Genomic DNA, 13,503 nt, shown 5'->3' on the forward strand with positions numbered 1-13,503 from the left:
TTACCTGCAATTGAGATCAAAAGTATTAAATGGCAAAGGATACCCTGAAACTATTTATATAACTTTTTTTAAAAAAATATATATTTTATTGATTTTTTACAGAGAGGGAGAGAGAAACATCGATCAGCTGCCTCCTGCACATCTCCTACTGGGGATATGCCTGCAACCAGGGTACATGCCCTTGACCGGAATCGAACCCGGGACCCTTCAGTCCGCAGGCCGACGCTCTATCCACTGAGCCAAACCAGTTTTGGCTCATATAACCTTTTATTATATTGTTTTTTGCATTACTGGTAATTTCTTAACATGCCTAACTTTTTGTTTCCCTAGGACAGTGGTCGGCAAACCACGGTTCGCGAGCCACATGCGGCTCTTTGGCCCCTTGAGTGTGGCTCTTCCATGAAATACCACGTGCGGGCGTGCACCGACACTGCAATTGAAACTTCGTGGCCCATGCACAGAAGTCGTTTTTCGGCCTGGGCCAGTCTATTTTGAAGTGGCGTTAGAAGTGTGTGTGTGTGGGGTCGGTCGGGTGATGGGATACGCAGCACGGAGGAGGCAGGCACGATTCATGCACAAGTTGAGTGAGCCAGTCAGTCAGCGGTCTCATGTGCAGTGGTTAGTGCTAGTCACGTCTGCAAATCACGTACCAGTGACAAAGGATAGATGAAACAAGTATACAAGACGAGTGTGGATGGGAGAGTTGGAAGGGGTCAACCTCAGTGAATGTACCTCAATCAGATTGAGGACGTTTTTAGCAAAGGCCAGCTTAGGAGTACCCTAATTAAGTTAATAACAATGTACCTACCTATACAGTTTAAGTTTAAAAAATTTGGCTCTCAAAAAAGAAATTTCGATCGTTGTACTGTTGATATTTGGCTGTTGACTGAGTTTGCCGACCACTGCCCTAGGATAAAACCATAGTATACATAGGGTTTGATACCACCCATGTTTCAGGCATCCACTGGGAGCCTTGGGACATAACCCTCACAGATAAGGGGGAACTACTTACTGCTGGAGAGTATTAAAATCCCCAATGAAGCTACTCTTGGATAAAACTGGCCCAGGGATGCAGGTAGCTAGCTAGCCCCACATTTGGAGTTCTGTTCATTTACTGCTTATTTAGTACTCCAAGAAAGGATATTTTAGAGTTTTTTCCTTTAACCTGTTCACTTACATTTATACAATGCTGGAAATGCCTGTGGACATTTTATTACCATTTACTTGTCAAAGGAAGGCATAAATGAATGTTTAAAGTCAAACCTAAAGCTATATAGTCAATGTTAAATTATGAACTCAAAAGTGCTCTCTTGTATAAAGCATCAAAAAGTTAATACAAGTACTAGTCTTAAGCAGTCACACAAATCTAAGCCACATTTATTTGCACATGTAATGGGCAACAGATACTCCAAACTCATACAAATTTATAAAACAACAAAGTTAATAATCACTTGGTACACTTGTGTTATCTTGTTTACAGATTCAAGTGTAGATGAACCTTCTTTATTTTGTAAACTTTCATACAATACTTCAACAAAAATTCTTGAAAACACTTATTGGCATGTTTCAGTTAGAGCCAACACAAAAGTTAAGACAAGACCACAAACTAAAAAACCAAGTTTAGAATATACTTTTCTACCTCCCTCCCCTGGAAAGAAGTGATTATTTTAACAGATGTATATGCCGCATCACAAAAGAAACAATGAAGACAAAAAATGTTCCCATAATTGTGAAGAAAATGCCAACCAAATCATACTGTTTTAATTTATATACCAAATGTATGGTGTAAATATGAGATGGGAATAAAAATAACAAGGGAAATTAGAAAAAATAGTAAATCATCTTAAGAACTATGGCCCCCCAAAGCTGCAAAGATCTGACTTTGACAACACAAAATAATTGTCTAAGGCAAATAAAATTGGAAACCTTCAAAGACATTCTAATCATGTTCGGTATCTAATGATACCGGCTGAAAATGATATCAAGAGGATATTTATTATACAAGTGTCGAGAACATCCCAAAACTAATGAAAGAAATGAGCATTTATTTCTACAAAAGCAAAGTATGATATAGAATTAGAAGGGAACAGACTTAAAGATTTACCTATTAAAATATACAGATTCTTACTGAAGAGAATAGGATATTTAAAAAAGATGACAAGGGATGTTAATCTTTTTTTATTATTATTATTTTTACATATTTTGGAACCTCACATAATTTTGATAAATAACTCTTACAAAATTATGCAAAAAGTACAAGAATGTCTGGTAAACAAACAGTCTGTATTTTCCAAAAAGATATTTTTACAACATGCAATTCTTAAGGCAGCATCCTCCTTACAAGGAAAGGTAATCCTTTTACTCATCAAGAAATCTTCTGCTGCAAAGAATAGGCTAAGAAAGCCTGGCTTCTTCCATTAACGCCTCTTGTCTTTCCTGTCTGATTTTCGGTCTCTTTCACTTCTTGAAGATCTTTTGCCTGATCGACTACTCTCTGATATAGACCTCTTTCTGTCGGACCGGGAATTCTTATCCTTTGATCCTTTTGTATCTCTACTACTGCCTCCTTTCGAAGATTTGTGACTCCTTTCTACTCCTGATGTATCCCTTCGCTTCCGCTCCACGCTCCTTCTGTGCTTTCTATCTCTATTATGTCCCCGGCCCCGACTCCGACTTCTACTCTCACTACTACTACTAGAGCTGCTGCTACTGTCTCTGCTGCTGCTGCCACTTGTACTGGAGCTGCTACTGGAACTACTTCGACTACTACTACTGCCACTGCTGGAACTGCTTCCACTGCTGCTACTGGTTGAACTGCTACTAGAACTACTACTGCTACTGCTCCGACTTCTACTCTTGCTTGTTTTATTTCTAGCTCGACCTCTACTTCTGCTTCTAGTTTTGGTTTTGGATTTGCTCTCCGTATGTACTGTCAAGACTGGCTCTACTGTCACCTCAGTGACTTTTACAGATCCTACAGGAAACTCCTTCCTTTCAGGTAGTAAATGCCCTTGCTCCTGAATAACCTGAGGTGATGACTGTACAACGGCTAATGGCAAAGTCTCAGGCTGAGAGAGAGGCTGGGGCTGGAGTACTGGTTGGGACTGAGATTGAAGCTGAGGCTGAGGCTGAGCCAGGGGCTGGGGCTGAGGCTGAGCCAGAGCCATAGGCTCGGGTTGGGGCTCAGATTCTTTCTCTTCTTTGTCCTCAGGCTCATTTTCCATTTCTAGAGCATTAGCATTCTCTTTCGAAGGAGAAAGAGACTTACATTCTTTCTCTGGCTCAACTTCAAATTCCATTTCTGGCTCCAATTCCTTGTTAGTTTCATTTTCTGAAGGTTCTACACTTTCAACTTGATTGGTTTCCATTACCTCCTGCTCAGCAATTACATTTTTGACACTCTCCACCATTTCTAGCACATCCATAACTTCCTCAGGTTGACTATCTGGCTGCTTCTCACTTTCCCTTACCTCAGTTTCCTCTTCCATCTTAACCTCCATTTCCTGTTTTTGTTCCTCCTCCTCCTGTTCTTTCTCTGCATCACTATGAACTATACTTATTTCCTTTTCCTCTTCCTCTCCTGCTTCCTCTATTTCTACATCATTGTGCTGATTACCTGTCTCCTCCAACTCTTCCTCTCGCTGAGCCACCTTACCCTCTTCTTGTTCCGCCTTCTGTTCTTCATTACGCACCACCTGATGCTCTTTTTCCTTCATTGATTGTCTTCTAGGCCTAGCCTCCATTTTATTTATTTGTTCTGCAAATTCGATGCGTCTACTTTCAAATAAAGCTATAAAGAACAAAAATTTACATGTGTGAAATTTATTATGATTAAGAACATTCAGCCACAACTTGACACCTGGCCACAAACTGTCACTGAGCTTTATCTAAATGTCTTTTTGTAAAGAAATAATGATGTCCTAGCTAGTTTGGCTCAGTGGATAGAGTGTTGGCCTGTGGACCAAAGGGTCCTGGGTTTGATTCCAGTCAAGGGCACATCTCTCTGTTGTAGGCTCCTCCCCGGCCCTGGTCAGGGCATGTGCAGGAGGTAACCAATCAATGTGTTTCTCTCACATTGGTATTTCTCTGTCTTTCCCTCTCTCTAAAAATCAATAGAAAAGTATCCTCATGTGAGGATTAAAAAAAGGGGGGAAAATGATAAAAGTTAACTATGGCAAATAAGTAATTATAAATTCACATAAAATGACAAAAGCAACAATCCACTGGAAACCAAGAAATTAATCGCTATAGCCTGCACTGCTCAGTGGTTAGAGCATTGGCCTGTGCATCGAAGGTTCATGGGTTCGATTTCTGATCAGGGGCATGTACCCGGGTTGCAGGCTGGATCCCTGGCCCTGCTGGTTGGGTGTATGAGGGAGGCAACATTGAAGTTTTTCTCTGTCTCTCTTCTCCCCTTCCCCTCTTCCACTTTAAAATTCCATGGAAAAAATAGCCTCAGGTGAGGCTTAAAATAAACAAATTAGTTGCATCATATTATCTATGTGACATTCCTTCGCTATTTAATTTTATGCTAGTAGAAAAGACAAAAAATTTCCTTCAAACAATAAATTTTATGGTACATCATGCATTAATTTTTCTGATCCTTAGAAATCATCTAATCACCGTAGCAGTATCTACCCTTCTGTGTGTGCTGCTCCCCCTCTATGGACTACATTTATGTTCCATGTTCACTTTTTCTTGCTTCATTGTATTTATGTCTGCCTACTAAAAAGTATCAAGCAAAAAAAAAGGTCATCTCACTCAAATGCATAATGTACATATGAATTGAGCACCACCTACAAATATGAAAGTTTCTGGTTAAACTACATCATGAAATAAATGATCCTGTGCTTCAAAAACATTAGTATATTATTTTTTTTGATCAACTATTATAGGAAACAAAAAAATATGCATGTATGAGTGTATTGCCTTACCCATTAGGAATATTTCAATGGATCTCTTCATATACACTTACCATTCATTTTTCTCTGTGACTCTTCTATTAGTTTTTGGGTAGCTGGACACATTCTTCCGGGAATATAGAACAAATGGGGCTTTGTCTTAGTTCTTATATATTTAATTATCTTGGCATTATGCTCATTCCATTCTTCTTGCTAAAGAAAAGGTAAAAAGATCAATGCTTTTGAAACATGGATTATCAATATTAGAATTTGAAAATACTATCCACTCACCAGCTGCGCAAGCTCAACCTTCTGCTCCAAAAGCCGCAATTCTGTCTGTTTTGCACGCCTCTCTTCAAATAGTTCTCTCCTCTCATTTTCAACCTGCTTTCTCTCCTCTTCTGCCTGCACTTCAAGTTTTTGTTCAATTTCCTGGCGTCTCTTTTGCTAAAGATAAATAATGAACTTTAAGATCTCATTACATACTGATTATTGAAACATAACAATTTCACTAAATTATCTACATATGTGATTTACATTTGCAATTCAAAGTAACAACTAATTCAAACTTAGCACGACTTAGCATTTGAGACTGAAATATCTCTTTCAGGAAATGAAGACTGAAGCTTTCACATGTAAAAATCTAAATTTTAAAGCTATTACACAATAATATCAGTAACTTCTATTCCAACATGACTTTTAGGTAAGATTCATAAATTAACCACAAAAAGTCTTTTTAAGTAGGCTGCCTTCAGTTATTCTTTCTGAATAAAAAAATCCGACAGCCCTAGCTGGTCTAGCTCAATGATAGAACGTCAGCCTATGGACTAAAGGGTCCCGGGTTCGATTCTGGTCAAGGGCACATGCCTGGGTTGCGGGCTTGATCCCCAGTAAGGGGCGTGCAGGAGGCAGCCAATCAATGATTCTCTCTCATCACTGATGTTTCTCTCTCTCTCTCCCTCTCCCTTCCTCTCTGAAATCAATAAAAAAATATTTTAAAAAATCTGACAGACGTGATATCCTAATGAATCAACTAGTCACACTTTCTATTAAAAAAATACTTACTATTTACACATTAAAATGCTTAAGCCTTTAATATTCTGTAGTAAAGTTAATACATACAAGCTATAATAAGTTTATTAATCTCCTATAACTGAATTGTTTCTCCCTTTCCAATGTAAGTTCTTCCCTAAGAAGCAGTAACTTGGGTGCTCAACTCTACAGACACAATTTTCTACCTTCAGCAAAATAAAAGCTTCTAGAAAGATAACACATTTAAATAAACTGTGAAGGGCAGTAAACTTTTATGCTTTTGCTTCTAGAGTGCTAAGTACTACCCAAGTGTGAAAATAAGTCTAAAAAAAAAATCAGAATTATTGAACTAGTACCAATGATGAGTTCAACTTCCTTGTTGAAGAAAATGAGCTTATCGAGCTTGCGTTCTCCTGACTCACAGCCCACAGTTCTTTACAAGGAAGTTCACTCAATTACTTCACAGCACCTTAAGAAAAGATCGGCTGATGGTTGATAAGTTAACTCCAGAAAAGTTTTATGTTTTTCCTTGGCTCCATTTCAGGCTTGCAATTAAATCTTAGGAGAGTTTTTTGGCTCTTTTTAAAAACATAAGCAACTTCTTTTTATAATATAAGTAAAGGAAGTAAATAAAAATTGCATTAATACCCTTTCAGTAGCAACAGTGGACTCCTGTTTAAATTTCTGAAGGGTGCCCATCAACAAGCCAAATATTCGCCGGTTCCTAAAGAACAGAAAAAGAAAATTTATTTTCAATAAAATCCACTTCATTTAAACCTGCCATTTCCTAAAAAGAAACATACTACAGCCCTTGGACAAATGCTTAAATTTTCTTAAAATTGCATTATTTGAAAAGCTCCCCACCCCCCACCTGAAGTCACAAAAGTTACCTTTGCTTTCCTTTTTCATCCATATTTTGATCCTGGATAAGGTCTCTCCGTGTACGCTCTTTGGAGGTAGCTACAACTGAAGACTGCAAAGCTGGCTACAATAGAAAAGAAAATCTCAGTGACTTAACAAGCATATGGGTGGTACTCTTTAAAGTGTTGTAAGATGAAAATACTAATTCATCCTCTAAGAAGTTCTTTTAATCTCAATTACCTTTTTAACATCATCATCCTCTGGGTCGCTTTCTTGGCGTGATTCTCTCCTTGTCCGACGCTCCCCGCCCAGCCTATCATAGGAAAAATAATTTAAATGACCACTACAGAATTTGACTTAAGTGCATACCTAGAGTAAATGACTACTTTTTCTAGGACTTTTCCAGAAACCTCATTCTATCAGTCCCCATCCCATTTTACTTTTTCCTCTAATAGTGAAAGAATAAAATATAACATCACTGCCCAATCCAGACTTTGATCTCCTTTCCTTCTCAAACTGGCTGTTTTTGCAGTATGAGACAGAAAAGTGGCACAAATTCACTATGTTCTCAATCTTATTTGTCTCATAACCTTTATTTTGGGAATATTTATTATCATTAGCGAAAAACTGAGTTTTGAGTGAAACTGCGTGTCTCAGTGACCAAAAGTAACCAACCACACAGGATGGTCTAATTATAAATCCTATCTGTGCAGGCAATGGCTGTCCCAGGCCCTACAGCTTCCTTAGCAAAGGTCAATCTTTATCTCAAGTGATCTCTGTCCATTGCTGGTAAGCACCTAGGATAGCTTACCTTTGAAGTGACAGAGTCATTCTTTTCTAGACCCCTCCAAGGCAGAACTGCAGGCTGCACAGCCCAATACCTCGCTGTTACTGCTGTCTTATTCCCACCAACCATCTCTGTGCACTATGAATGTTAATTAGCCATCCTGTACCCACCAATGTAAAATAACGTGTCTCTCCATTCTGCTTTTCACCCAGTCCCAGAGATTTCCCTGCTTGGCTTTCTCCAGCCTCCTTTATCACCAATGGGTTCCACATCCCTCCTGACGTCTCCTCCCTTTATTGTAATGTATAAAGTAAGTAGCAAAACTGCCCCTCTCCAAAGCATTTTCTCCATCCGTTGAGATTTTGCTTTCTGGGCATATACTCAAAGCTCAAATAAACTCTCATAAAACTTTTCTATAGGCTGGTTATTATTTCATCGACGAACAGTATTTACTACGTATTTACATTTGTATGCTACCTCAGAAAAGGTAACGTAATTATGCGTTCAGAATCTTCAATTTTCCAACATACCTACTGACTGCCCCTTCAAGGTCTCTCTGTTTGGCTGGGGGTCCTCCTCCACTATCTGAGAATCCACGCCTGCGATTAAAAATGTCCAACAGAAAGCACTTGAAATTTAAGACAAACGATACCACCATTTAGCAAGAGAATTCACGTTTTTAAGTATCCTTCCAATCCCAGCAACGTTAAACAGGCACTCACTCCAAGATACTTTCATAGCATCTTGTAAAAAACCCACCAGAACAAATTAAGTTTACACAAAACTGGTACAGTGAACATATTCTGCACGCTCCAGTTTTTGCCTCTAAATGAAGTTACAAGGTAGCCGTGGAGAAACTACGGCTGGTGGCAGCTTTAAACACAGACATTTCTAACACTGGTCCCACCACGAATTTTGCTTAGAAAGACATGTTCGTGTAGCGTAAAAAGCACCCGTTAAGCCTTAGCATATGAACGAAGTCCAAAGGAAATCTTACCTCAGCAGTAAACTACCACGTCCTCTACCTCCACCAGGACCAGAAAGGGCCAGCAATCTGGCTTGGATGGGCCTGCGAGACATTCACAATCAGTGCAAAAATCACACGTGGACACACCTAATGCATTTCATTCACGGGGGAGGTTCATCGTGAGGAAAAAAACCCACGAAAACTCCAAAAAGACGTCCCAAATCCGCGTGTGAGAAAAGGGGCAGGAGGCCCGATTCAACTTCCTTATTTTCATTCCTTCAAGCCCGATACCACACACGCCGTGCTGACCGCGCGAACACACTTGAATCGGTTCCTAACTTGGCCCACCCCGAGGCAGCCGCACGTGGAGGAGCCCCGGGGAGCGGGGCGGCGGCCGGTCCCCCGAGAGCCTGCGGGCGCCGGCGGGTGGTCGGCGGGGCGGGGGCGGGGCCTGGTGCGGCAGCTCGGGGCCTGCAGAGCCAGGGCGGGAAGCGGCGGTGCCGGCCTTCCTCCCCACAGGCCTGGAGGCCGCCGGCGAGCCCAGGCCGCGCTGTCCTACCTCACGCACCCGAGCCCGGGGACCTACGGCGGGAGCCCTGGAGACTCCCCACCTCACCGAAGACCGGGTTCCATCGCCGCCCCGGGAACAGGCCTCGATGTAACAGCCTTCTCCTAGCGGGCCGCCCTCCCCGCCCCCAATTCACCTCGGCCGGATGATGGCTGCCTCTCGGAGCCCGCATTTCTCACCCGGCCCTTACCTCACGTCATTCGGATCCCGCCCGGTGAGCTTGCGAATATTCTCATCCACGTTCTTTAGGCTCTCTTTGGCCTTTTCTAGCTGCTCCTGCAAAGTTCTCACTGCGACCGCCATCTTCTCCCTGCTGCAGGCTTCGAGACTGCTCCTCAGGCCGCGCCGGGCTGTGTCGCGCCGCCAGACGCGGGAGGATTGACAGCTGGGCTCAGCCAATGACGGTGGGCGTAGTTTTCGGCTTCAACCAACAGCAACCGGAAGGGGGAGAATCTGCCGGCTTTGTGACGCTGGGCCAATGAGAAGCCCGCCAGCCGGCCCCTCCCCCCCACATGTAGCTGCGGGCGGCCGGGCTCGCTGTTGGCGCAGTCGCGGGGCGGGATTGTGAGTCCTTGGGTCCTCGGAGGGACGCGCTCGTGGGCTCGCTCTCCAGAGGAGGAGCGCGGAGGTTTGCAGCCCTCTTAATCCGTCATGTGACGAGCTTTACGCTGTTTAGCCTCCTAATCCCCTCAGAGTGGGTGGGAGGCGAGTCTGTTCACCCACCACCCGCCCACCCCCATCAGTGATTAGGAAAGGGTGCGGCTGTTCTGTTGGTGCGCATGCCCAGAGAGTGTTGGAGGGGAGCAGTCTTTCCCCCCCATTAGGTTAAACCAAAATTAGTGGAGGGAAACAAAGAATGAAGAAACAGGAAAAGCCATTAAACGTAATAGCTAACAGTTACTTTGAAGACACTTTCAAAGTGTGAAACGCTTTACGTGCCTTATGCCTCTCAATAGCTTTAAGAAAATGCCTGTTTTTCCTGATAAGGAGGCTGAGTCTGGGGATACTGTCCCTGTCTCTGTCTGTCCAGCCCTCGAATCAGTTGGCTCAGACCCTAAGGCTCCAGTAGTCTTAGCATATTAGACATACTAATTTAGTATAAGAAGCGCCAGGAGTCTTAGCATATGAATTAAGTCCCAAGGACATCCTACCTCAGCAATAAACTGTCACGTCCTCCGCCTCCACTAGGACCAGAATGGGCCAGCAATCTGACTTGGATGGGCCTTCAAGATATTTACAACAAAAAAGCAACTACAAGACATGAGATAGTCATTAGCCTCTACACCTGGCCCAGAGCTGGTTAGCTTAAGATGGGGTCCAGGGAGCCGGTGCTATTGTTGGTTGTGTGTGTGTATGTGTGAGAGAGAGCGAGAGAGATGGTTGTTCAGCTTCTGGTTCTGCTCTACCTGTGTTGCCAACAGACACACACACACACACACACACACACACACACACACATATATATATCCTATATAATAAAAGGCTAATATGCAAATCAACCAAATGGCAGAATGATTGGTTGCTGTGATGCACACTGACCACCAGGGGGCAGATGCTCAATGCAAGAGCTGCCCCATGGTGTTCAATGCGCTCCCCCTGGGAGTGCTGCTCAGCCAGAAGCCAGGCCCACGGCTGGCGAGTGCAACAGTGGTGGTGGGAGCCTCTCCTGCCTCCCCGGCAGCGCCAAGGATGTCCGACTGACAGCTTGGGGTGGGGGAGTACGGGGAGCAGGCCTAAGCTGTTAGTCGGACATCCCCTGAGGGCTCCTGGACTGCGAGAGGGTGCCAGCCAGGCTGAGGGACCACCCAAGTGCACAAATTTCATGCACTGGGTCTCTAGTGTGTGTGTGTGTGTGTGTATATATATGTATATATATATTAGCTCAGAAAGCATTTTCTCATACAAACAATGTTACAAATAACCTTTGGGTTCTCATTTTCATCTGTTAGCAGGCAACCTCCTGGCACCAAGCATTAGCAAGTCAACTGTATTTAACTCCAGTAACCATCTTAATTCACCCAACCTTTAAATGCTCCTCCCATGTAGAAGCAGCAACCTAGGCTCTGAGGATAAATCCTAGAGTAAGATAGGTGTGGTTCCTGCTTTTCTGGAGTTTATAAATTCCTCAGGGGGCAAAGATCATTCATGTACTGATTCATTCAACAAATATCCAGTGAGCGCCTATTATGTGCCAGCCACTATTCCAAGAAGTTGGCTACATGAGTGTACAAAAAAGATCTGTTCCCTCAAGGAGCTTGGGAGCAGAAAGAGTGTGGAGACAGAGGACAAACATCAGTAAATTATGTAGCATGTTAGTGAAAGAGAGCAGACTATGCCAAGCCAACAGGTGCCAGTTGGGCATATGAATTATTTTGAGCTGAATGCAGTTAAGACCCAGCAGACTTAAGAAAAACTTTTACCACTCCCTAATTACCTACAGTAATTTAGTTAGGGGGCGTGGACCAGAAAGAGATATTACCAGAGTTAACTTTTCTTTCTTTTTTAAAAATTAAATTTATTTGGTGCCATTGGTTAATAAGATTATATGTTTCAAGTGTACAATATTATAGTACATAATCTGAGAGATAACGTTTTATCTGAAAGGCTTGCCTGCATAGCTTGGCGAACATCCGATTACCAAACATCTGCTCTTCTACCTGTGAGTTGTCCTCCCATTGGAAGCCCCAGGTTCCTAGCTCAGGACAGCATATAAACCTAAATTGCCTGTCTTTGGGGTCTCATATTTTTATGGAGCTTCCAAATTCATGAAATTAAATTTATTTTCCTCCTGTTAATCTGTTTAAGTCAACTTAATTATTAAACCAGCCAACAAACCTAGAAGGTCTAGAAGGAAAACTTTTCCACCCCAGCATTAGAAAGGAAGAAGTGCTATTGAAAAAAAAAAGCGAAAGTAAAGCTAGGTAAGAAGGATGAGGATTAATGAATAACTATTTCTTTCTGCTTATGAGCATACCTGGTCTCTGACCCATATTACAATCCCATGTTGCAGACAGTACATGAACCAGGAGGATGTTGCAAAAGTAGATCCTAACACCAAATAGAAAAGTGTTTCCATAAAAAAATGCTTTTAGAGTTAACCAAAACCAGGATCTATTCCTGTTTCCAAAGTATCTGTTACTTGGATCCTGGCCAATTTAACATGGTCTGATTTATGGGGAGAGAATCAGTGAAATGCTGTGTTCAACATTTACGGTAGTAGATGCTCAATAAATGTTTCCCCTCTATTCTCCAAAATATTCTAAGAATTCCATGTTATGGTAGTTTGAGAAGTCAACCTTAATAAGTTGGTCAATTGCTTACTCTTCAACCTCAATAGGGAGCCTGGATTCCTCCTATTCCTTGGTAGTGGTGATGAAGGAAAAATGCAATTAGGCCCTAACTGGTTTGGCTCAGTGGATAGAGCTTCAGCCTGCAGACTGAAAGATCCCAGGCTTGATTCCGGTTAAGGGCATGTACCTTGGTTACAGGCACATTCCCAGTAGGGGGTGTGCAGGAGGCAGCTGATGGATATTTCTCTCTCATTGATATTTCTAACTCTCCCTCTCCCTTCCTCTCTGTAAAATATCAATAAAAACATATTTTTTTTTTAAAAAAAGAATGCAATTGGGACATAAAGAACCTGACTTCACATGGGAAATTTTAGTGCTGGAAAAATTAAGATTATATTTTCAAAATTACACTATTTAGTGTTTTCAAAACCTCAGGTGGAACTTTTATGCTTATTTTATGTGATGATCAAATAAAGTGATCCAAGCATTAGAAGAGACATGTAAAGAAAAAGCTACCATAATTCCAGTTATGGGACATGATCTTAAATTCCTGTGAAAGGATATGAAGAATTGAGAGGTTAAAATTTGAGAAAACTCAATATGTTAATTTTGGGGAAGCAATGAATTAATTGGAAAAAAATCTGCTTTGTCTATTAAGACAAGAGCTAATCACATGCTAAGCAACACATTTAACTGATCCAAATTTGCAAAATTTAAGAGATACATTTATCTAACATGGGTATTTGCATTGCTTTAGTTGTTTCACATCTGTCGTGGGTTATTATGAACTCTATCCCACAACAACATTGCTTTTCTGAAGTCTTTAGCACTTTTTCTATTCACTGAATTCTCTGATTAATTTGTGTCTTCTGGTTCAAGAGTATCTAGTTCTTTGCTTACTCCCTTGCCTCTTCCTGGTGTCCAAAATGGCTTTAAATCGTCTTTCTACCTAGGCTTAAACTAATATGGATTGGGATAATTTCTCAATATATCTAAAATGTATAGCCTGAAAAATTATGATTTAGTCACTGTTTTTACAACTTTTCATATTAAACATAGGGCAGGAAGTGGAAGCTTTGGATGAAGCCTATAGACCA

At 41.7% G+C, this 13,503-nt stretch overlaps 1 protein-coding gene across 1 annotated transcript; it reads right to left on the reverse strand.

Annotated features, from left to right (window-relative positions):
• Window positions 1–1,348: 1,348 nt before the first annotated feature.
• PNN (pinin, desmosome associated protein) lies at window positions 1,349–9,814 on the reverse strand. Its single transcript, XM_081096341.1, has 9 exons — window positions 9,307–9,814; window positions 8,579–8,650; window positions 8,112–8,180; window positions 7,035–7,107; window positions 6,824–6,918; window positions 6,582–6,657; window positions 5,193–5,348; window positions 4,976–5,114; window positions 1,349–3,790 (listed from the first exon to the last, which is right to left on the reverse strand). The coding sequence occupies exons 1-9, from the start codon at window positions 9,417–9,419 to the stop codon at window positions 2,418–2,420; spliced, it is 2,166 nt and encodes a 721-aa protein (XP_080952467.1). The 5' UTR covers window positions 9,420–9,814; the 3' UTR covers window positions 1,349–2,417.
• Between the last annotated feature and the right edge of the window lie 3,689 nt (window positions 9,815–13,503).

Source organism: Myotis nattereri (genome assembly GCF_964212035.1).
Source record: "Myotis nattereri genome assembly, chromosome: 1".
Classification (NCBI taxonomy): Eukaryota; Metazoa; Chordata; class Mammalia; order Chiroptera; family Vespertilionidae; genus Myotis; species Myotis nattereri.